General features: G+C 37.3%; 2 protein-coding genes across 3 annotated transcripts in view; one reads left to right on the forward strand and one right to left on the reverse strand.

Moving 5' to 3' along the window:
• Positions 1-26,191, forward strand: part of cep89 (centrosomal protein 89) — a 99,265-nt gene that overhangs the window by 27,487 nt on the left and 45,587 nt on the right. For both annotated transcript variants that reach the window (XM_056461821.1, XM_056461822.1), the window contains 5 exons: positions 1,506-1,621; positions 3,073-3,253; positions 5,538-5,705; positions 10,884-11,025; positions 12,289-12,378. In XM_056461821.1, the coding sequence (XP_056317796.1) occupies positions 1,506-1,621; positions 3,073-3,253; positions 5,538-5,705; positions 10,884-11,025; positions 12,289-12,378 (697 nt within the window). The remainder of the gene's footprint in view (positions 1-1,505; positions 1,622-3,072; positions 3,254-5,537; positions 5,706-10,883; positions 11,026-12,288; positions 12,379-26,191) is intronic.
• zgc:165481 (uncharacterized protein LOC100073327 homolog) overlaps positions 22,192-26,191 on the reverse strand; it is an 18,248-nt gene continuing 14,248 nt past the window's right edge. The window contains exon 2 of the mRNA XM_056461823.1: positions 22,192-23,535. Coding sequence (XP_056317798.1) covers positions 22,754-23,521 — 768 coding nt within the window. The 5' untranslated portion in view covers positions 23,522-23,535 and the 3' untranslated portion in view covers positions 22,192-22,753. The remainder of the gene's footprint in view (positions 23,536-26,191) is intronic.

Here is a 26,191-nt window from a genome sequence, read left to right on the forward strand (position 1 = left end):
GTAGGTTTGAAAACCAAAAATTATTTATTCATTTTTTTGGCTTAGTCCCTTTATTAATCTAGGGTCACCACAGTGGAATGAACCGCCAACTTATCCAGCATATGTTTTACGCAGTGGATGCCCTTCCAGCTGCAACCCATCACTGGGAAACACCCATACACTCATTCACTTATACTGCCTCCACAAAAAAGCAAATAAGGTCTAGGTGCTCCTGGATTGGCCAGCCCAGTCACCAGGTATGAACATTATTGAGCATGTCTGGGGTAAGATGAGGCATTGAAGATAAATCCAAATAATCTTGATGAACTCTGGGAGTCCGAAAGGTTCGCTTTCTTTGTCATTCCAGATGACTTTATTAATAAGTTATTTGAGTCATTGCAGAGATGTAGGGATGCAGTCCTCCAAGCTCATGGGAGTCATACACAATATGAAATATTTTCCCACTGCACCATGACTTTATATTCTATACTGTACATTATTTATGTTAAGTGACAAAACTTTTGACCTTGCTGTCCTTATCAGATAATTAAAAGTTATGCATGATCATATTTTATTTTGGTAAAACAATTGTAATCTAGAGGATTTAGAGCCTTCATATAAACCTGTTCTGATACCAAATGATCAACTAGAAGTCAAGTTATTATTTGTTGTTCCTAAAACTTGGATAGGTAACAAGACTTGTCAGGTAGTGTACTTGGAAAAACAAATGAATGCAGTGGTTGCCATTTGATAATTGACCTTATGATATGACCTAGAGTGAGCTTACAGTGTAATTGTGCATGGAGAGTGTAATCAGAATGGCAACTAAACAATCAGCTTTGTTCTTAAATCAGCTCATTTGCAAGAATTCACATTACTGAAAACATTCATGCCATTGAATAGTATATTAATAATCTAATTCATCATCATTTCCAAGAACACTCTGCACAAACATTTTTGACACCCTCCTTTCTTTTAGTTTTTATTTTTCGTCTCCTTCAGGTTGTCTCTTTTAAAGCAAAATTTAGGTCTATGTTGCCATGGAAGCAATGTCTGCATCAGCACGTTGGACAAACAGTAAAAATTCTCCAGGATCCAAATACAAATTGTGTGTTTGTACTGTAAGTGAATGGAGAGATCAATCTTTTCTTCCTTTGATGAGAATATCAGCATGAAAATGAAAAAGAAAACTTTCATTTCAGAAATGCTCCTTTTTTTCCCACAATGTCATTATTTAAACCCTTTCATTGAGCTAATTGATTTGTGTGTGTTAACTCAGAGCTCAGTAAGATTAACTGGAATTAATTTGTATGTCCTAGAGAAGTTCTAGTGACAGTATTCTGAATTCTGTCTTTGTCTGTTATCATTTCCAGCTGTTCACTGTCAGCTTGTCATCTTCATCAGTGAAGGATCTCTTGTCGCTGTTGTCAGCCGCATTGCTCATTCACACAGGTGTATGTGTTGTGTGTGTGTGTGTGTGTGTGTGTGTTGTGTGTGTGTGTGTGTGTGTGTGTGTGTGTGTGTAGGAGGCAGCTGCAGGAACAGGCTCGCTTAGTGCTGGAGGAGAATCAAGTTTTGATAGAGCAATTGGAATTACAGCATGCCAAAGCTAAAGAAGCTCACAGCAAACATACACAAGAAGGTATGGCACACAGAAGTACACTTTATAACCTTATTCATAACTCTTAATGCATTTTTTTGTACAAAAGCAGCTAATCTGAGTTTAAGTGGTGTAGTCTGATAGCAGATGTGGCCTCATCTAACAGCAGCTCACAACTATTTTGTTCACAACAAAACCATCTTAAAGGAACACTCCACTTTTTTGGAAATAGGCTTATTTTACAAGTCACCTAGAGTTAAACAGTTAAGATTTGCCATTTTTTTTTCAGCCATTTTTTCCATTCAGCCGATCTCCTGGACTCCGGTAGTACTTTTAGCTTAGCTTAGCATAAATCATTGAATCGGATTAGACCATTAGCATCTCGCTCAAAGAAATTTAAAAAGAGTTTCAATAATTTTCCTATGTAAAGGTTGACTCTAAGTTGCATTGAGTACTAAGACTGATGGAGGATGAACAGATGCTATTTTCTAGGCTGATATGGCTGAATTTTACTGTCATTCTTTTGGAATAATTAGGAAAAATAGTTCCCAGCAAGGTAACTAAGTACAGCACTGTGTAATACTAATGGGGTTGCTGCAGCCATGGTATCGTCTTGGGTGTGAATAGGCTTGACTGACTAATGGCAGACAGGAAATGTCTGGGTAACACTTTTAAACAAAAAAGAATGGTCCATTAGTTAATGTGGTTGGTTGATGTATTTTTTTAACATGAAGAATGTATGAACAATCATATACAGCGTTTATTAATCATCACAGTACATCATTTACTAATGCATTATTTAAATCTAAAGTTGTGCTTGGATGCAATCATTGCTTTTTCATAAATACATTAACAAACATTACCTAATGCGCTATTATTTTAAAGTGTTACCAATCCAGAGTGTTTCTGCAGATGGTTTGTCAGGGTCACTCACCTGTGTGAAACTTCACTATATAAATGCATAGTGGGTTTGTGTTTGTGTGTGTGTGTGTGTGTGTGTGTGTGTGTGTGATGTTGAGTGATCATAAGAAAGTGTCTAGTGAAAATGTGTAAAACTGGTGCAAGCATCAGTTATACTATTAGAGTTGTGATAAAATTAGGCACTGTGAGAATAAGCAAAGTGAGGTAATTATTGACAACACACAGTAGGAGTACAGAGTTATGAAGCCCAGACAATTCAATCCATAATTGGTTGGACACCAGGGGACATTCAAGGTTGAGAACCACTGCTCTGCAGGAGACACATGAGCATCTTAAAGTCTTTATTTCAGAATCTAGAAGCCAGGAGATTATGCAAAACCCTCAGTTTGTACCTTAGTGCTGTTTAGGAGATTGAGGAGATTCTTTCTTAATGATGCTTTACCTTAGGGAGCAGACACTCCACATACTCTGTGTTGTCTATGTTTCTTTTTCTTTAGCGCCTTTATCCGGCATATCCTGCATGCTTATTATTCATATAGAAACAAACATAAAACCCCCGTGTTTGTGTACAGTGTGCAAGGTGTCCAAAAGAGTGATGTTGTTGGAGGCAGAGAAGCAGTCTCTGGAAAAAGAGCTGGAGGTGGAGCGTAAAGAGCATCGTGCCCTAAAGACAGAGTTTCAGAGAGTGCGCTTGGCTCTAGAACACTCCCTGAGCTTGGCCGAACACCACACTGTCACCGATAAACTCAAAAGGTACAAAAAATGCATTTCATGTTAGTGCAACAGTCCCAAAAAAGTGCAAGGGCCTCATCATACACTCAGCATAATAAGGTGCAAGACGTGTTTGGTGTGGTTTGTTGCTATTTTCAGACCAGCGCAACCTTAATTTTCTTGTTTTGTGCCACGATGTTTAAATAGCAAATCCATTTGCACCACTTTGTGGACTCATGGGTGTGCTGGTCTGAAAAGGAGGTGTGTTAAGGCGCATTGTTGATGTGTTGCTATTTTGAGGAACTGAAATAGACTCCGCTATTGTCCAAAAGTCCAGCACAGAGTGTGTTAGTTGTGCGCCTATGCAGGTCCAAAATGCGTACACATTGCTGAATAGACACAGGATGTACAGCAATACACAAATATCTTTACATATGAAAAAAATTAAAGGATTAAAATGTTACAAAAATAATTATTTACTACATAAATATAAAAACCACTGCCTCCATGCATTCTTTATGTAGGGGGGCTTTTTCAGTTTATTCATAACAATGTGTATTTGAATAATGTTGTTATTATTAGCAGGATTATTTATTATATGCATATTTATATTTTAATAAAAGCAAGTTTATTTGTCCATCATTCGGGTTTTGGAGATGTAGCATCACCATATGGGGTATAAGAACAGGACGTGTGTTTGGATATAACTCCGTTTTTGACCACACTACGTTATTATTGTTCATTTATTAGTTTGCTGGATATTAGAACGGAATTGATAAATAGTTTTGAAACAAATCTTTGTGCTTAACAAACTAAATTAAATATGTAGGCTAATGGATATCTTCAGTGGAGTCTGTAAAACATCGTTTCCTTATCCACTAATGTAAAGAAGTAAAGTAAAGAGTAAAAGTAAAGTAAAAAGAAAATAAAGAGGCCGAATGGAGGAGGCTTGTTCTTAATTCTCGTGCTGCAGATGGTCTGTTTAACTATTTTCTTGCTAGTGAAACATTCAGTTTTTATACTAACAAAATCCACCATGTAAATAGCAAATTCGCCATGGCATGACGCAACTGACTCATAAAGGGAATGGGAGATGAGACTCTGATTGGTTTAATGCATGTTATGTTCTAAACACACCCATAACTCATGAAGAGAATAAGCTCAACCCTGTTAGACCATGTGTCATGGTGCAAAAGCATATTTTTCCATCCTTAAAATAGCAAAAGTGGATTCGGTCACCCCCTAAATGCTTTTGCACCATGCACTTTAGACTTTGCGCCTAGATCATTAAAGTAGAGCCCCAAGAGTGCAAAACATTTAGCATTTTCACACTTTTTTGCACTGTTGCACATTTTTATGTTGTCTGATGATGCATAAATAATTTTGAGGTGTTTTGTACCCTACCTCTTTCTGTCATTGCTTTGAATTCATGCAGCAGATTAACTGTTGTTTTATATTGGATATTTAGCACTGTACCTTGTCTTTTACAATGTTAATGGGATACAAATTTGGAGTATTCAGAAGTATTCAGTATTCAGAAGTGTGTTATGGAGTTTCTTTGAAAAAAGAAACGAAACTATTTCTATCTGTTTTTAACATATTCTGTTTTTTTTCTAGTTGATTAGTCTCTGTGGCAGGATAAAAAATAAAAAAACACTCTAAAGAACAGACCAAATAGTATCAAGCACAGACATTCATTGCTATTGATGAATTGTGGAGGCATGAATGGGCTTGTATTGAGTGAAGGAAGCTTAGTGTACTACCTACCTACCAGATTTTACTTCAGGAGAAGAGAGACAAATAATTTTTTTTCCAATTTCTTAACCTCATGGAGTGAATTGCAAAAGAAACAGCCTTCATATTTATATTATATGCACTGTCTGGGTTGGCGAGGTAACAAAGATATAGAAAACATAAAGAACAGATGTGCTCACCACATGCAAGGACAAAAACCCATTCACACACACTCAGACATACAGACAGTTGCCACAAAAATGCAAGTGGTTTCCACACAATGAAAGATCCTTTTGTAAGTTTTTTTTAAAATGATCTCATTATTTTCTTTCTTCATTAAATAGACATTCAAATTCTTTCAACATTAGTTTATATGGAACTCATTTACTTTCATTCGTTTATAATAATAATCACAGGTAACTCTTAATAGAGAAGCATATTTAACTGAACACAGTTTATTGCAAAATTCCATTTCAGATTGCTGAATGCACCTTTGAATAGCAATGCTGTTTACCTCATTCGTGAAGGCGAATTTACTTCTGTGCTTTAATCTATTAGTCTTTCACTCATTCAGTGTGTGTTTGGGTTCCAGACAGCTGCAGGATCATGAGAAGGTGAAGACTTGTGAGGTAGAAGATCTGCAGGTTCGCTTGAGTGCACTGGAGATGGAGAGAAAGACCCTGCTGCTAGACAAAACCAACCTTAACACACACATCAAACACCTGGAAACTGAGCAACAGCTGTCACAGCAAGCTAACAGGTGCACATACAAACAGTAATATGCAGAACATACTGTACACTCTAAAAAGCGTTTAGTTACTTTAAGCCCCGGTCAGATCACACAATTTTTATTGTCGCTTTCATAAGTCACTATGTCAGGTTATGCAAAAAAAAATATATATATATATATTTTTTTTTCTTGATAAAATCTTGACTAGTCGTGGGTAACAAATGTGCCAAACTACACATTCCTTCATGATCAGTCATTCTGTGACATCTGTGTTGCTATAACAATATTTCCAAAGACTATAGAATACAATGCCTTAAAGAGACTTTGATATTTCTTATCTCAATTTAATTTTTTTTAATCTTATTTCAATCTCAATAAACACTGATGCTTGCTGACAACTAATAACTACTTTATTTAAGGGCATTCCTTACGACATGGATAGGATCAAACTTATGATTCCTTAATATTAAGATATTTTCTTTAAAATCTAAATGTATATTTTCCTGCCATGGGTTACTTATTAAGCAATCCCTCGCCTGAACTTGCTGTGAGTGAAACAGAAAAATGAAAGCACAAATGCAGCAGCAAGGAAAAATCAGATGCTCAAGATATAACCTTTAAAATAATGACATATTAAAATATTAGCAAATATATAACTGAGATCTGTGATGCAATCACAGTGAAGCATTCATTAAATCCTTATTTTTTTCAGAGAGAAACAAATCATCCACCCGTGTAGTTGAATAGTGGAGGGGCACAAACAAAAATAGAATTTGCATATTTTTCTTGGAAAAGCATATCTTTCTGAAACAAATTCCGTTTGCTATCATTTTTAGCTTAATTTTAATGTACAGAATCTTTTGTTGGTCAGTTATCTATAAACAAGAGTAACAAATAACATTTGAGGTGATGTGCTTTAAAACAAGTCCGCTATATGAACACGAATTGCCATGAGATTGTATTGGTTTGTTAAATAAAATAATAATCTAGCCTAAATAAAATTAAAGTGAAATATTCACAGTTTCAGAGAAGCCTATATTAAACTTTTCACTATTAAGGACAAATTTTAATAAGCAGTAAAAGCTTTTGCAATGTATTTGCAGCACTGAACATGTTCGCAGATTACCTCGGAAGAATGAACTCTGTTGAGAAGGAGGAGAGAACTCAGAAACTCGTTGTGATAATGGAGGTGTCTGCATATTTGTGCCAGTTTGTCAGATAAAATTGCTTAAAACACATTAATGTTTTAGAAAAGGTAGCTAAAGTTTGCATAACCAATGATTGATCTTATCCACCCGTGACCCACCCATAAGTAAATATGCAGCCTGTTTTTTGATTACCCGACCGGTGCATTAATGGCAGCTGATATACCGCTGATATAACCGAGAAATTATGTGCTCCTATTGCACAGTGTCACCCATGTGAAAGAACTCGTCGTGAAGAATGAGAAAAAAAATTCAACATACTATACTTTCTGCGATGGTGTCGTGAGGCGTCGCAGACATTGTATCGGTTGTCGTGAACTATGCCACATTACACGAGAAGAAACGATTAAGTTGTGACACGGCGCTCATTTGTCATTTACGACTCCCCACGACACCCTACGTCAAGGAAATCATGCCAAAATTGTGTGATCTGACCGGGGCCTTACTTGACAAAAATTAAGTAAAACCATTGCCTTAAAATCAACAACTTGATTTTACTTTACAAAAGGCAGTAAACCCATTGATTAACTTTTATAATTATGCACATAATTATAATAATTATAAGGCAACAGGTTTACTATCTTTTTTTAAAGTCAACTAATCAGTGTACAGCACTGTGCAAATGTTGATGCTATCATAGCATTAGTTGTTTTAGCGGTGGTATAATGATGATGTATAATTATTTCCCATAATTTCTATTATAATACAAGGTGGGTGTGATTTTGCCAAGTTTGCCAAGTAGTCATTTTTGTTTGAAATTGTAATTCGTACTTATTCTCTACCCAAAACCCATTCATAACTGTAAATTATTCCCAAAATCAGAGGGGAATAATAGTTGGATAACAATCATGAAGAAGTGCATAAACATAACCATAAGCCTAAACTTAATATAAACTGTAAACACATCCCTTAATTCTGGATGATTGGGATATTGTTCCAGGATCAACATAGATGTTAATCCAGGAACATGTCCTACTTGGTGAAATCAATCTTATAATACAATCAGAAAATACAGATTAGGGTTGATTTTTTTTTTTGTCTAACTGAATAAGGCATGTGAAAGACAGAGTTGGAAAGAGATGCAAGAATGAGTGCTTGTGGCCTTTAGTTTGAACAATGAAGTGAGTCTTGAAGTGGTCTTAAAACTCTGTATTCAGTTGGGGCCAGGCTGTTTATTCTGGTAATTTTAGAATGGATGATGAGTTGATGCCAAAACTTTATTTGAAGCTCTGCATTTCAGCATTTGAAAACACTGCATCAAGAAGCATTAAATTTTAGGATACTCTGTGAAGTGACAATATTGAAATGTGATGTTTCTGACTGCAAGATCATGTTTAGCTGAGAGGAAGAAGATCAGGATGAGTAATAGGCCATAGAAGCAGACACAGATTATTTTGGCCAGAGGGCTGCAGAAACAGCAGCTATTACACTTCCTGACGGTTCTTCTATGTTACAGGAGAGATGAGAAAGAGACTCTAAATCAAACAAACGACCAACAGCAGTAAACTCTAATGCAGGGGAGCTGATTGCTGAAAGATTTAGGTCACTCATTTAGTGGTTAAAAAGGACAAGACTAAGGAATACATTTAAATGATAGGAGAGGAGAGTTTGAGTTAGGCTGCACGATATTGGAAAAATTTGACATTGCAATATTTTTTTTCTGTGCAGTATATATTGCAATATAATTACAGTTTCACCAGATTACTTAAATTGCTCTATTTGCCAAGTCATATAATAAACTTTAGATTGACTGGGATTATTTTGTAGATACATATAACAAACAAAGTACAGCCATAAATAAACACAAAGGCGCAAATATTACAGTGAAATAAACACGTACTTTATGGTTTTCTGTGCAAACAGTATATTGTGCAGCCCTAGTTTGAGCGAATGTGAAGGTACAGTGTTTATTAAATTTCTCACTTTTATAACCTTTTGTTATTTACAAAAATACACTGTTCCAGTATTTAAAGTTATTTGATTATTTTTTTATAAAATTTTTCTATGCTTACTTTATGCTGTATTTATATAAAAAAAATAATAATACTGTAAAACTGTAAAAAAAAAAAAAAATATATATATATATATATTTTAAATAAATGTTTTTTTTTACTTTTTAAAATTGTATTTATTTCTTCAATAGCAAAACTGAATTTTTCAGATATTTTTCTCTGGCCTTCAGTGTGACGTGGCACTTCAGAAATCAGTCTGAAATGCAGATTTGATGCTCAGGAAACATGTATTGTTGTCAAGGTTGACATACGTTGCACTGGCTAGTATTTTTGTATCATTTTTTTATTCCTTGATGAATTAAGTTAATTAGAATTTATTGAAAATATTGATTCCTACAGAATATTGATTTCCGACAGAAAGTATTGATTCCATGAAAAAATATTGCCAAAAAAAAAGAATTCTTTTTTGTAATCAGCAGAACATGTTATGTAGTGAATTATGTAAAAAAGGCATGAATTACAGGATATATTACAATTTGGATGTGTCACTATAACTGTTTCAACAAAATTTTCAAGTACTTGATGCAACCTGAGGATCCATGTTTTCTCTGCTTGAGGGAAGTATTCAAGTGAGAGCACAAATGAACTGTTGAATAAAGGTCCGTGACAGAGTCAGTGTCACAAATTGTCCTGAGTAGAGCAGTATTTTAGATATCGCTTATTAAATTGATGTCTTAATCTTTCTCCTTTACACAAAATTTCAAGAGTTCACACTTAGCTGATGACTGATTATAAAGCTTGTTTGGCATGCTGTCCCGGGAGAGAGCCTGAGTTTATAAGATCCTCGAGCCCTGGGCTCCCTCCCGTTTGCAGGGCGAGAGGGGAGTTTGAGCTCAGGTAAATCTCTGTGAACTCCCCCTGGCTTATTTCTGTCTAATGACAGATTTAGGATGGCTGAGGAGAGGTGTACTTGCTAAGAGCTTGGCTATGGTATCAATTTGGTAAGTTTAATTTAATTAGATTGTGTGTTCCTGTGGGAGGAAATCGGAGAACCTGGGCAAAACCCACGCGAGCACGAGGAGAACGAGCAAACTCTGCACAGAAATGTCAATCGGTTAGAAGGGCCTTTAACCGGAGACATTCTTGCTGTGAGGCAGCAGTGCTAATCATTGGGTCGTCGTGTCGCCCATCTGGAAAGGAGAGCGAGTAGGGTGGGTAGGGGGAGATTCTTCAAGATGAAGATATTGAGATAAGAAAACTCTGGTTATTTATAGTGAGTTAGGAATCATCTGATTGGATAATCAATCGTGAGCTGATGTGGACCAGCCGTGGACAATCATAAGCACGTGAGTTCACACTAAGCTGATGATTGATTATAAAGCTTGTTTGACATGCTGTCCCGGGAGAGAGCCCTGAGCTCAAAAGATCCTCAAGCCCGGGGCTCCCTCCCGTTTGCAAGGTGAGAGGCTAATTTGAGCTCAGGTAGATCTTGAGAACTCCCCTGCTGCGGTAGCCAATGAACAGATAGTGATTGCTCTTAGGAGGTAACTACTTAGTTAGGAGCATCTCTATGGTGCCAATTTGGATTAGTCAGTTAACTTAAGTTGCATGTTTTTGGATGGTGGGAGGAACCCGGGGGAAGCCCATGTGAGCACAGGGAAACATGGAAACTCCGCACAGAAATGTTGGCTGGCTTTGTAAGGACCAGAACTAATGACGTTCTTGCTGTGAGGCAACAGTGCTAACCACTGGGCCACCGTGCCACCCATCTAGGAATAGAGGAGGAATAGGCGTGGAAGGGGGGATTCTTCAAAACGAAGATGGCTGTCATTTGGAACTCAGGGTATTTATAGTGGCTTAGGAATCATCTGATTGGTGAATCATAAATTAAATTGAACATGTGATCCTCTCGAAATTAGCTTATAAATAAACTTCACTTAAAATTTGGTATAAGACCCAGCTGTATGGTTTTTAAAAATTGACTTGTATTAGATTTTTTGTTTTCCATTTTAAACATGTCTCTTTCTCTCTCACCCCTCCACCCACTTTAGGAAGGCTCAAAGGCGTATAAGTGTTCTGAAGCAACAGGTTGAAGACTCTTTAGAAAAGGAGCTCATCGCTCATCAGTACCTTGCCAACATCGTCACGCTTGCAGAGAAAACCACTCATGAAAGAGACCAGCTCATGCTCATGGTAATCCTACAGAAGCTCACACGCATGCTGTGCGAGCAGCTATCTATTTACATCTTCTTATGTCTTGATCTTTGGTATATTTTAGTTCTGATCTGTGCTTTCCAGCAGCAGCTCATTAAAACAGAGAATTTCTTCACCAGTTTGTCTGTACATTTTAGGAATTATTGCACAACATTATGGATTACTGCAGTTATAAATGGCTGAAAATGGTTGTTTTTTTAGAATCGTCAACATTATTAATAAGAGAAAATTCTTCATAAGATGTTTACTGTCATTACAGTGCTTTTCAATAATGTACCAGTTGGAAGTTATTATCCAGGACACTGTACATTCATTTTCAGTTTGGCTCATAAGTATACCGATGTCTTGAGGAATAGACATTATTAAAATAAATATGGGCCATAAAATGTGCATGTTTTTTTTATAGTACTGTTCTGAATAAGTCATTTCACATAATTACATACATTATACCCCACAAGACAAAATAATTGCTGAATTTATGGTCAACATTTTAAACAAGCCCAAATTACTGTTTTGTCAATGGTTCACAATGTTCCTCATCTTAAATTCACAACTCCTGGTGCTCTCTGTTAAGGGACAGTTAACCCAAAACTGAAAGTTCCATCATCATTTACTCACCCTTTACTTATTCTAAACCTTTTGTGTTCAATAGAAGAAAGTAACTCAAACAGAAGATATTTTGAAGAATGCTGAAAACCTGTAACCATAGTTCCACAGTATTTGCTTTTTCTACTATGGAAGTATCTTCTTTTGTGTTCAACAGAAGAAATCAATTCATAAATGTTTAGAAGCATTTAAAGGAGAGTAAATAGTGAGTAAATTTTCATTTTGGGGTGAACAATCCCTTTAACAAAGCACATTTTAGTTAAGAAAACACTGAATTCATTTTTCTGCATCAAACCTTTTTCCCTACAACTTTTGAGGCTGAGCCTTAAGCTTGAGGATTATAAAAGTTTCATACTCCTCTTTTTTTCAGACTGTGAGCCTTACTACTGCTTCAAAAAATGTTTGTACTCAACAAAATGCTTGTATCCATAAGTCTAGGTAAACTTTGAAAGATTTGCGCTACTGCTCTTGCTTTGCCATTTTACCACTTTTATCAAAGTTACATCTCCCCTCTTACTGTTTCTTTCTCCTTGCTCTTGTCCTTACAATTCCTTTTCAATGATGATCGTCCTCCTCTTCCTCTACCTGCCTTCCTGTAGCTGTGTAACCCTTCCTCTTCCCTCTCTCCATCCTCAGGCTTCAACTCTGGAGAAAGACAAGCAGGGCGTCCTCACACGCATCATAGAAAGCACTGTAAACCTGGGAAAACTGCAGGAAAAAGTAAAGGTGAGACTTGCAATTCACATACTAATAAGTGCTTTGTGTCCTTACAATGCGCTTTAGATTGAACATTGAAGTTAGAGGGGTGCTTCTTAGGTAGGGCACTGATTTAAGGGGATCTCAACATGACTTAATATTATTTAAATACGCCAAATGCCATAGAAATAAATACAGTTCACATTTTAATGCATACCCTTAATTCACATAATTGATGCTAATTTTAAAAAAATGATTTTGACCCAGTTACATTTGATTTTATGTCATTTAATTTATGTATATCTTTGAATAAAAATGAAAAAAGTAAAATAAAATATTAAAAAACGATTTTGTTTTCAGACACGGACAGGTTATTAAACCAACAAAGGCTCATTCTGAAAACGTAGCCCTATATACGTTTCGGAGATTGCAAATTATGTAGTGAGAGCTACGTATGGCTACATTTCGTCTTTAAAAGGAACAATACGGGGCGATATGACGCCGCTCCTTTTCTCGCTTACCAGCTTACCTGCATGTGCTTTCCGCTGTTACCAGTTTGTCTGGTAGCTCGACACATACGTTGGTGGACTTGAGATGCAGAGCAGAGTTGACCGCAACGACAGGGTTCGAGTCTGGTGAAGAACAGTCGGTGCTTTTTAAAATACTATTCGTTGGGTTTAGGGAAGGGGGATGTTGGGGGATCGGTCGGTTGGTCAGTCAGTCAGTTAGTCAACAGCGGTGAAATTTGGTGGATTTACGCGAGAAAAGCAGCTGCGTAAAAAGGTATCTCCTGGGATGTATTTTGCTCTCTGCAGAAGTGTATATAGGGGTGCGTAATTAGAATGAGCCTGGGTTGCATAAAACTTAAAATCAGACCATGGACATTTGTATATGAATGTAATTTTTAGTTATGAGATTTCAAATATCTTATTTATTATTATTATTATTGTGAGTCAATTGTGGGTGAAACAATGTTTTTTAAAACATTTTCCATTTATTTACAAACAATCAAAAAATCATGGGCTGTTTAAATATTGTGAGCAGTAAGGAATCTTGGAGTCAAACAGGTTGAGAACTGCTGAGTTGAGGGTTCACAAAGAGAAGTAGGCATATACAGCAGGAGTTAGTTTTAGCATTGATTGCTTTGCCTTAACACACTTATAAAAGATTCAGAGATAGAGATAGTCTAAGCCCCACACAGAAAGAATGCTGACAGGCACAGATACACACAGTCTAATGAAATGACCTTGCCTGTCTGACATATCTAATGAGAGGTCAATCCAGGCACACACAAGCCCCATACACTCAGCAGATCTATAATTAACATTTCAAATGGAAGGGCTGTTTCAGTGGCACAGTGAGTGTTTCTCCCTCTTTAAATGCGCTTCAGTTCAGATGCTGCTTGTGTCTGTGTGAATGGAGATCTGTGGGATTGGATGGTATTGAATAAAAGTGTAAGTCTATATTGGTGACGTGAAATATACATACTTATCGTGCCTATGGTGAACAAACTACATATGAAGTCCAAAGGAATGTCAATGTTAAGCTAAGAGCACTGGTACATCTGAAGGATGTCTAGACATTTATGAATAACTAACATATACATTTGTGGAGCTTTGTAAAAAATTTTTCCTCTGCACACAGTTTCTGTCTGGGCCTACTTTAGCCATACTGTGTAATTTAGTGCCACAATAATGCTCTTTCTCCATGCTATTGATTTATGAGAATGCATGTGAGCGTTCTACTGTAAAGCATTTTTCACTGGCAGCAAGTGGCATGGCAAAACAAATAGCTCCCTTTGTAATGAACAAAGCTATTTACATTAGAAAAGCAGGGTTGTTTTGCTGATTACTGTGGGATTGCTATAGTTTTTTGTCATATTGCGCTGCTTACTGTCAGTATAAAATATATATCACTAGAGCAGCTGGGAAGGAAACAGCATGTTTGACCTTTGCATTCTTAACCAGAAAATGATTAAAAGTATTTTTTATTTTCCTCTTCAGCTAAATACTTGTCAGTCTGTGCTGTGATTGTTTGTGCACTGTTTTATTAGTTTAAAAGTCACCATGCAGTCCCCTGAGCTGTGATATTGAACGGATTAGATTCTTATTTTATTTAAAAGAGGCTGGTCTCTCGTCAAAGACAGTAATTGTTCTTACATCTCTGCTGAAGTGCCCTACTCTTCCGTCTTTTAAAATGTGTTTGAAGAAATCTTTGTGGGCCATACAGGAATAGTTCTTTCATGCAGCCTTGCGTTGTTTCAAATTTGCATGACTGTGGAACACAAAAGGAGAAATTTTTACCAATTTTGCTAGAATCAAAGCAATGAATAGGGTCAAAAACACTAGAAACAGAATTGTAAAAGTACTTCATGCTTTAAAGGAAAGAAATGATTTCTTATTTGTGAGTGAATCTTTTTTTTCTTCTGGTGTTTTGAGCTGATACAGTTTTCAGAATAGTTTAGTTCTGAAATGATGATTTATTCACAATTCAGGCTTATTCAGTTCACACTCATTCAGACTCAATCTGGTCACAGCAGATTATAACCCGCTGGAGGGTAAGATTATCATTGAATAGTAACATATAATTCAATCTGTTGCTAACAAAAGGCTTAAACTACTAGTATGCATGCGTAATGTGGACTATTTTTATGATACGTTTCTGGTGTCTTTGAAGCTTGAAAGCCCCCGGTCCCCATGGAGACAAATTGCACAAAAAGGTACAATTAACCACATTCCATTCATGTAGAAAGAGGTTTGAAATGACATTAAGGTCAGCAAATAATAAAGATTATATATTCGGGACGCCGGTTTTTGATCTCCTTTTTTGTCCTCTTTATGTCTTCAGTCATTTTTCTGTCCCTTTATTTCTACCTTTCTTTCTGTTACCTTCTGGTATGTTCTCTTTCTACTTTCCTCAGCCTGCACTCCTTCTCTTTCAATTTCATTTCACTCTCTCTGTTTGTCTCTCTCTCTTTTCATCCGTCTCCTGGTGGCTAATTAGAAAGAACAGATGCTAGACTCATGCGGAGTAAATACATGCAGAAAATCACTAATCACTACCTCACTGAGAAGCACAAGATGGTAAAATAAAGTGAGATCAAGCAAGTAGAACGCAAAACTAATCTGCATGGTAAGATCCATTTCATGCCATAGACACTACTGGAATACAAGTAAAACATTTCAGAATTTACTCTTCTTACTCAGTCTTACTCAAATCATTGTCGGAACTGTTAAGATAAGGTTGATGTTCAGTTTAGTCAATTATTGAATCAGTTATTGAATACTTGTAGTTTTTTCTGTTACTAGAACATAATCTTTCAGTAATAAATAGATAAAATGAACTTATTTTTGTGTTATATAATATATATATAAATAATGAGTCATTTTCTCTTTTAGGTTTACATCGTAGCTATTTTTGAAGCAGTGACCACAGTTATTGTGTGTTTTTATAGTTCAGGGTCTTGAGAGTGGTCCTTGTGTCTGCAGAAGTGTTTGTGAGTCTCAGTGAAAGGACATTGTACTGTATGTGCTAGTCTACTGTTCTGACACTTCAAGATGGAGCCATGCCAGAACACTTGTGCAGTTTTCTTAACGCCAACTGAACAAACTGCCATGAACTTCTTTTCTTTTGTTTCTGCTTTAGATACGCACATGCATACACACTCACATGACATATGTGTGGTCATTCATGTAGCCAATACATTATCATGTAGCCATTCATACATTATGATGTAGCCCCTCTGCCCAGGGGTGAATATAAAGGGAGGTTCTCCAGCAGAGAAATATTCTATTTTTTTCTTACTGGACAGGTACTCTATACATACATTTATACAGTATATCTGGTTTTGCACGTACTGTATGATTTATCATATATGTCCATCTAGAAGATTTTTTCATACTCTTGTCAGATGGCTGAAAACTGGATGAACTGTAGGTGATTTGTGGATAACTTATCAGCATGCCGTAATGTAAACTTTCCTACACTAACAAAAATGCTGTGTTCCACACAATTGATTTGTGTTGGCACAACAAGAAGGTATTAAGTTAACTTTTTTTGGTGGATTGAACATTAAACAGTTAAGTTGTCCCAAAAAAACAAAGAATTTAGTTGTTTCAGCTTATTTTAAATAAGCAGTTTATTAAAAAAACAGCAAAAGTAATTTTTTTAATGTAAATTTTTATTATTTTGACCAAAATCTTTATTCTTTCATTCATTTTTTTTTCGGCTGAGTCCCTTTATTAATTAGGGGTCGCCACAGCAAAACGAACTGCCAACTTGCATATGTTTTAAACAGCGAATGCCCTTTCAGCTGCAACCCAGCACTGGGAAACATCCATACACACTCATTCACACACATACACTATGGGCAATTTAGCCTACCCAATTCACCTATAGTGCATGTCTTTGGACTTGTGGGGGAAACTGGAGAACCCGGAGGAAGCCCACATGAACACAGGGAGAACATGCAAACTCCACACAGAAATGCCAACTGACCCAGCCTAGGCTTCTTGCTGTGAGGCCCTTGACCAAACTCTTTTGAAGTCAAATTAATTTAACATTGTAAATTATGATACTGCTGCACATAAGAGGGTCCTGAAATTTGAACCTAGGACATATGGGAGTCCTTCTGGTTTGGATTGAGGGTTGACTCCACCTTAATCTAATTGCTGTAGGAAACACCTGTCATTGGCTTCTCTGGACACTTTAAAAATCTCATGGCTGGCATTTTAAAGGAGGCTGCTGCTGTGGACTGGACTTTTTTTGTTGTTTTGTTATATTTAATTATTTTGTACATCCATTATTACATATTCCTGCATACATATACATCTGAAACACCCCTGACTCCTGACTGATATTAACATATTTTAATAAGTTGTTTAAAACTGTTTCTTTAATAAATTATGATATATAATTTTGGCTGTTGTTACATCCTTGTGAGCCACAGGGTGTAACAAATGGGGGCTCATCCACGTCAAATTGAAATTTCTTATTTGAAATGGGTAACTCATTTAAAATATTTTTCTATATATAATATCAACATATACTTGGTTTTACTTATTTTAATCAACAATTAATGTAAACGAAATGTTGTTAATTATGTGTTAAATTCAATTAAATTTATAAAATAAACATTCTATATATGTAAAATATACTACATTTAATGGCAACATGTTTAATGACTGTTTATTTTATTCATCTGTTTTGATGTGATGTGTGAATTGAATTTAACTGCTTCAGTGAGTTAAAATGATCTGAATTATTTGCGTTCAGTACTTGCACTATTTTGGTAGCAGAAGAGCTTTTCTGTTTTCAGCATGTGAGTTGTTTTGTGCAACCAGAAAAGTTCACGTTTCCTTCATTCAATCCTGATCCAAGCTGTCTCTATAGTAACAGTAGGAAAAGAGGAGATTGGCTGACTTGGGTCTACACACGGCTCCTGAGAGCTCTAACAGAGTGTGTACATAGCTACAGGGGGATTGTTTAGATGTGTATATATAAAGTATTTAAAGTTTGTGCATGCCCAAGAACAAAGGAATTAAAACATGGCTTTAGTCAAATCAGACAGAAATGTAAACATTTACAATATCCAAAAAATGGTGTCTTCCACATAATAACAGACGGAGAAAAAGAGAATGAAAATGAATGAATGAAAGAAACAAAGAAAGAGGCTAAAAGAGGGTCAGTGCAGTTGCAGACATTGTGTTCTGTTTGGTTATTTCTGAATCTCTCGCTCTCTCCTGTGTTCTCTCAGGCTGAAGTGATGTGATAGATTGCATGAGATGCTGTGCAGGATCTTTTAAGAAAATAGAGCTTCATGCATGGGCTGTAGAGGAGAAAAGTGTTTGTGTGAATGGCTGCGAGAGCCATTTATATTTTACTTGCTCTGACTGCATCTTTTCGAGTGATATCATCCAGTGATAATACCATTCACACATTTAAAGTCCTCTTTTTGTCATCGTCTTCAGTATTTTAGGCTTTCCGTGTCAGACTGTACAAATATTTCAATCATTAGGTCATTTTGCTTCTTTTTTTTATCACCTATTTAAAATCTTTATATGTAGTTTTTTGTACATTAAATCACAGCAGAGATAAAATAATGGTGACCACTTTTCACCACATCAGCTTCATCACCGGCGGTCAGTAATGAACTTTGAGCTTCTCACAAGGCACTCTGTGAAATCTGCTTGTAACAGAATGGCAGGCTTAATAACCCATATCATTCTGTTTCACTGCTCCCAACATCTAAACACATGCAATTATGTGAAACACTTGTGAAGCGCGGTGTTCCTTTCTGAGCACAGTCGGGAACTGTGTTGAATGATTTCAAAATATAGCAATTTGCAGAGCTTGTGATGTGAAAAAACTTGATAAATTAAACCTGACGTGTGGCTAGAGGAGCATTGTCAAGTTTGTTGTCTGTCTGTAATGTCAAAGGGAGAATTTGTATGGCTTTCTCCTCAAATCACAGAGGCCCGTGGTGACGTGCAGTCAGACAGTTTTATGCACATTAGCCCAGCAGACACATCCACCATGTGTAAATTAGGCTGCTTAGTGGGGCTTAGCACACATGCTTTTAAGGCTGCAAGACGCGCACACACACTTTCATGGACAACCCTTACTCTGTTGCCACTAATTAAGATTTCAGTTTTAGATTTGACTGTTATAGAAGAGCAGTGTGACTCAAACGCAGCTTATGTATGTGTGTGTTCAGTGTGACAAATAGAGCTGTATCTACCAAAAAACATCTGTTTAAGCAGATTCAAAAGTTTAAACATTTTTGAAGCAATGACAAGGAAGAATTCACAAAGAACAAGAGCCGGATAATTGGATTGATGGTTGGATTAATGAGAGAGATGAAGAGGTGGGTGAAATAGAAGAACAAGTCTGTGAAAAGGAGGGATGTGAAAGTTCCCACAAGAAGAGAGAATATTGTGTGTAAATTATTCACAGCTTATTAAAATTCATGTGGCACATTTGCCTGAAACGGCAGAAAAAAAAAGATGTTGAATATTTGATTGTGTGTATAAATACAGCCCTAAATGGAATTTTGTGATGATGAGGGCTGTTTTTAGATTACACGCCTGGCCGTTGTTTACTGATTGTTGAGTTTCATTTCAGCAGTGTGGTGATGAGAAGGTGGTTTGATGCCCGATTGCTTAAAAATGAGCTGAGTTGAATTAAACTGTTGTTAAAGGACCTTGATCGCACACTTACCAAATCTGTAGAGACTGGACAATCAACAAGAACTGAAACCGCATTATTTTTAAAAAGACGACAAGTGGCAAATCCAGATTTCCCCATTTCCAGATGCAAAAAGCTCTCAGGTACAAACTGTTTTTTACAAACATATTTTTGTCGTGTGTTAGCAGACCACCCATGTCTCTGAACAATTCTTCTAATACTTGTTTGAATTACGGTTGGCAACACAACGTGGCATCTCTCTGAACACTGTAACAGGTAAAAACAGTCTTCAACTATATCATGTATATTAATAAAGTTGCATCTCGTTCAGATTGGTTCGAATCAAGTCTTTCTCATGAATTAATGAACACATATGCTGAAAACTCAGTGACGTCACTTTGTACCGGCAGGTACCGACAGCCAACCTCCACACTGGAATTTGCACAAGGATCCCAGGGCTGTGGCATTGCTTCAGAATTTATTTTTAAACCGGAAGAACGAATTTGCTCTAAGTGGGGTTTATTTATAAGCTAATTTCGAGAGGATCACATGCTTGTGATTGAACACAGCTGGTCCTACATTAGCCAATTCATGATTTACCAATCAGATGATTCCTTAGTCACTATAAATACTGTAAGTTCCATATCACAGCCATCTTTGTTTTGAAGAATCCCCCCTTCCACCCCTATTCCTCCTAATTTCTTTGATGGGTGGCCCAGTGGTTAGCACTGTCGCCTTACAGCAAGAACGTCACTGGTTCTAGTCCTTACCAAGCCAACCGTTTCTGTGAGGAGTTTACACATTCTCCCCGTGCTGACGTGGGTTTCCCCAACGCCCCCGGTTTCCTACCACCATTTAAAAACACACATCGGCATCATAGATGTGCTCCTCTCCTGGTAAGTAGTCATATCTTAAGAGTAATTACTATCTGTTCATTGGCTATTACAGCAGGGGAGTTTTCGAGATCTACCTGAGCTCAAACTCCCTTCTCGCCCTGCAACTGGAGGGAGCCATGGGCTCGAGCATCTTATGAGCTCAGGACTCTCTACCGGGACAGCATGCCAAACAAGCTTTATAATCAATCATCAGCTAAGTGTGAACTCTTGAAACAAATCAAAAGCAAGCAATTTCTACTGTTTAGTGAAATATATGTGTCCTAATAGTGTTTTTAGCAACACGGGACATATATATGACTGTCAACTCAAATGTGCTTTTGAGTTTCATGACTCTTTAAACTGACCACATTTCATGAGAAATTCATTATCGTTTGTGTATTAGATTTACCGTTTAGCGGCAGCAAAGAGCTTGAAAAAATGTATAATTTTGCTTGAGTACAAAGCCAAAGTGCTGTCTATTGTTCTAGTATTGACCGAGTAAGCTGTGTGTGTGTCTGGCAGAATTCAAACTCTGTCTCTAGCTCATGTTCAGAATGATGAATGGCTCTCGTTGGAACTCAAGGTGAAGGCCCCCTAAAGAACCTGCGGGGAGAAAAAAACACCATGCTTGACTGAAGGTTTACAGAGCTCCTGCATCCTTAGAGTCAATGTTACCTTTAAATATATAGATTTTAGATAAAGGTTCAGGTTTAGGTTAAGGCTCAATGTAAAAGTTAAATGTTAAATTAAGTAAAAATAAGGGATTTTGATTACACACAGTTGAAGTCAGAAATATTAGCCACCCTTTGATTTATTTATTTTTTTTATATTTCCCAAATGATGTTTAACAGAGCAAGGGAATTTTTACAGTATGTCTGATAATATTTTTTCTTGTGGAGAAAGTCTTACTTGTTTTATTTTGACTAGAATAAAAGCAGTTTAAAATTTTTTTAAAACCCATTTTAAGGTCAATATTATTAGCCCCTTTAAGCTATATATTTTTTTCTGATAGTCTACAGAACAAACCATCATTATACAATGACTAATTACACTAACCTGCCTAGCTAACCTTATTAAGCCAGTTAAGCCTTTTAATGTCACTTTAAGCTGTATAGAAGTGTCTTGAAAAATATCTAGTCAAATATTATTTACTGTCATCATGGCAAAGATAAAATAAATGAGTTATTAAAACTATTATGATTAGAAATGTGTTGAAGAAATCTTCTCTCCGTTAAACAGAAATTGGGTAAAAAAATAAACAGTGGTGCTAATAATTCAGGGAGGCTAACAATTCTGACTACAACTGTATCTCTTTTAGCCAGGACTTACTGCATCATCTCTACTGTTGCTGCAGAATTCAGCATCATGCAGAAAATGGCACTCTTCAAATGCTCCTAGCCATAGGCCAGGTGTCATTGAGTTTAGATAACATCTTCCACTCATCTTGTGCCATCCTCATCCTCCCCCCTTTGCTGCACTCCAGCACATGTGGTGTTATATGGAGTGTTTGTGCCCTGTTATTGAATTCCAGGAGCGTTTTCGTGTCAGTTCAGCCAAGGAAGTATGGGAACACCATTTCAATTTGTGTCACTACATCAAATCTCGAAGAGGCATTTTCACATTCTGATGTCAGTGAGAAAGTGAGAGAGACAACTCTATTGTAGTGTGAGATTGGTTACAGTTATGATTTTTATGGTCCTGATGTAACAATGTGACACACTCCAAAGAGTTCTGGAGAGTCTTTTTTTAAGCAGATGAATAGAACAACAACATGGGTCAAATCTTTTTATTTAAAGGCCCCCTCTTACCTCAGCGGTAACCCATTCCTTTGTGTTTGTAATACCTACTGTATAGTCAATGCCTTTTTACCACACAGACTAATCCAGGCTTCACCTGAAACAGTGCTACTCATGGATTCTTGTCAAGGAGAATCAGTACGCATGGTTTATTTCACAGAGATAATAATCAACCAACATAAAATTTTATTCTTGGCCCATCCACTCTGCCTGGCTGTACACAAAAGTCCATCTGCTAATCTCCCAATTGTGCATCATCATTTGATCTTCATGTAGAACTTTTCTAGGGCCAGCTTTTTACTTCAGAATGAGCTTGAAGAATGTGGGCAAAAACTGTGTTAAGCTAGTAGTGTTTCCTCCAGATGGACCTTCACTTTTTAAGCTTGACCTGTCCTCTTATTACAGCTGCTCGTACACATCCTTTCAAAGCAAGATGGTGCAAATTGCATTTGATTTGCAGCGAGGAGATTCATATGCCTATAGCTTATTTACCTCTCTGCGTGGTGAGATGATGTAAGCTATAGTTTTCACTGGCCATGATTGTTCCAGTCACGCCCTGTTGGAGCAGTCGCACATGCCCTGGCACAGACATTGGCAGAAGCCGTAAACCAGACAGACTGTGAGACTGGATGGCACCAGGCTCACACACACAATCCCCAAGGTCACTCTCTGGATCACCAGCAAGTATATGCCAAGTGGCAGCGAACCGAAGTAGAAAAAGCCCAACAGCCACACCAAGACCCGTGGCACATGATTGCAGAACTTGGACAGTGCGTCTTGGTCCACCACACCACTATTGGATGCTACGGAGACTGAGTCCAGGTCACCGTAGTAATCAGAGCTTGCGTTTTGGCTGGGTGAGCGCTGCTGGTCTCGTTGCACCTCCATGATTGTGATGACCAGGCAGTTGGAGGAGTCGTGGGATGGGCTGTCATTGGAGGACAGGCTCTTAGGCGTCAAAACTACTTCTTTACTGTGGTCCGAGCTCCAGGACTTGTCCCGCACAGCCAAGCGGGACATGATGTTTGAGTCGTCTGGCAGCCCAGCCACTTCAAACTCGCTGACCTGCGTCTCGTGACGACAGAAAGGGCAGCTGATGGAACTGGAACCATCCCCCATGTCCAGGATCTTGTTGAGGCATCTGGCACACACTCTGTGCAGGCAGTCCAAAATTTTGGGCCTGCGGCTGTGTGTATTGTAGCGCTGGTAGCAGATTTTGCACTCCAACTCATCATTGGTGGTGCAGTTGAGGCTGGTGTTATTAGTAATGCTGGCATTAGTGGAGCTCTCCTCTGGTCCAGCCTGAGCACAGCTCATCGTGGCCTCATGCTCTGGGAAACAAGAACAGAATGTTAGCAACAACATAGCATAGTTACAGCGATATGCACACTTTTTTTCAGATAAGTGTAAGGCTTCAGTTAACTGTAGATCCAAGACCCAATCCCAATTCTACCCCTTAGCCTTCCCCTCACCCCTACCCCTTGATTTACGCTTTCACGGGAAGGGGTAGGGGTGTCCCAATTCTCTTAAGTTTGAAGGCGTAGTGCTAAGGGCAAGGGTTAGATACCCCTTGAACCTGATATTTTTCAGGACCACACTCGAAACCAAGGGGTACGAAAATTTCCCAGAATACACCAGCTACAACAGCAGAATGGCTGCACATGGAAAAAGATGCACAAATTAGTACTTTTTTTGTCACTATTACGAATTATTACAACAAACAAACATATGTTTTAATACATTCATAACAGCGTCAGTGTTTTTAATAAGTCCTGTATAGTAGTCCAACAGCATATTTTCACATCTGTCACTCGATGACACTGGAATCCCCTGTCAGAAAAGTCTAGTGGCTGTGAATGGTTTTTTACAGTGTCTGGTATAACGTTAACATTGTTTTCGTGTGTTTACATAGATGAATATGGCCATGGTGTAAATAAACAGTACAGTTACGATCTTATTGCCACATGTTGTATCATTAAGATAACATGGTATCATTGCCTTCAGTGATTTCCTGAAGATAAATAACAAAAAATAATGCAACTGTAATAAATACAGCAGTTGCCATCGTTGATCTCAGATGAAGAGATTGTGATGACATATGATGTGTGCAGGTGTTGTAGTGCTATCCCATTTTTTAAAAAAATTGGTCAAATTTGAAGCCCTTGCCCTTCACACTCTGTTTCAAGAGCCAAGGGGAGGGGTAAAAAATAGAATTAGGATTGGACCTAAATGTCATTGCTACACATTTATTGAATGGATACGCTTTTGAAAATCTTGATTTTTCATCTGAGCATCAAGTTTTGTTAATTTTTTTTTTAATTATTATTATTATTATTTTGCTACTTTTTTTACTACTGTTCCGAACTCTGAAGGACTGTCAGGTATAGTTCCAGTTGTGTTTCCATGTGAGTCTAGAAAGGCACAGCACGATTACAATCTGCTCTTGGCCTGCAATTCTAGACAACGTTAGGCAACCGTGCTGGACTGGTAGAGCGTGTGTGCACATGACATTGTCACTCTGTTACTTGGATGCCAGTTTCCCCATAGCTAGCTAGTAATGACTATTATTAAAAGAACTCCCGAAAACAGAAATATCTGCCCATCGTCCATATAGGTTTACATAACATTTATGTTACTAAGGCAAGACTGACACATTTGTATTATATCTCAAAGAGTTTTGTTATCAGCACAGTTTTCATGCTGACTGAACCAGATCACAATGAAACAGTGATGTTATGCAAACAGGACTATTAGTAAACGGAACAGCTATTGTCATTCAGTAATGTTTATTTTACTCCAAATAAACATCTAATAAGTAAGATTTCAACTTTGTTCATTTATTTCTAGATGATATGTCATACTAGATGATGTGTTATCATTTTACATGCTTAACTCATGCCTACATACTACCGATGAAACAGCTTTGCCCATAGTATACTAATTTATAGTGTTTCCACCTTTAGTAATAGAACAGAATTTTACAGAATTTTTATATTCATCAATTCACTTTAGGTCTTGATTATTTATTAATAAAAAAAAAATGATCACAAAATAATTTTAAATCATTGTTCATTGCAAACTGAAATGTGATGAAAGATGTATGGCATTGACAACACTAAACAAATCTTTAGGTTTTGTTACTGTATGTGATGTCACAAATGAAGTGTTTCCTACAGTGTTATGCAATCACACATTAGTGCATCGTTAGTGCAACTGCAGTAAACTAACACCCATGCTATTAAGTCTTCACAGGAAGTCTCCTACTTTGCCACATGGGTGTTTTCAATGTCTTATTCAGTCTGCAAGTCTCCAAAGGCCTAATTAGGCTGCTTTGTTAATCGCTGTTTGTGAAATTAATTACGGAAATAAATGTGGGATTGAGGTGGCGATTTTGCTTCATTGTCTTGGGGAGCCAACTGTTCTTGTTTCCCTATTGTCACCCATTTTCCCTATTGTCCCCCAACAGTTTTGCTGTATGAAGAGATGGCAGTGGTTAGAGGAATGAAAAAGCGGCCCTTTGGGCAAAGAGCATGCTCCTCCAGCATACAAACCTCGCTCTATTATTAATGACAACAATGCCTGTGCATAATTGTATTTCTGAGAGGAATTTGTTTTGCTTTGCTGGATAGAGAAAATATAGCCAGCAGTGGCTGTCAATAGAAGCCCAATAAAGAAACCGGCTGTTTAGGGTTCAGACTGCATTAGCAGAGCCTTTTCAGACCACCAATTAAGAGTCGCCGTTTCCAGTCACTGTTTTATTATGGTACAGTATCATCAGATGCCTGTCAGTGTGGTTTAAAAGAAGAGCCTTGACAAGAATTGAACTATTGTGAATATTTGCTCGAAATGAGTGTGAGAATGGCAGTGATTGATGTGGTAATGGTAATGTACTGCGGTATTTGCAAATCCAATGTGTACTGGAGCATGAAAGCTTTTCTATTTCCTCTCTGTTCTTCTTTCTCTCCTTTCTTTTCTGCTGGCAGTAAT

This window comes from Danio aesculapii, chromosome 7, assembly GCF_903798145.1.
Source record: "Danio aesculapii chromosome 7, fDanAes4.1, whole genome shotgun sequence".
Classification (NCBI taxonomy): Eukaryota; Metazoa; Chordata; class Actinopteri; order Cypriniformes; family Danionidae; genus Danio; species Danio aesculapii.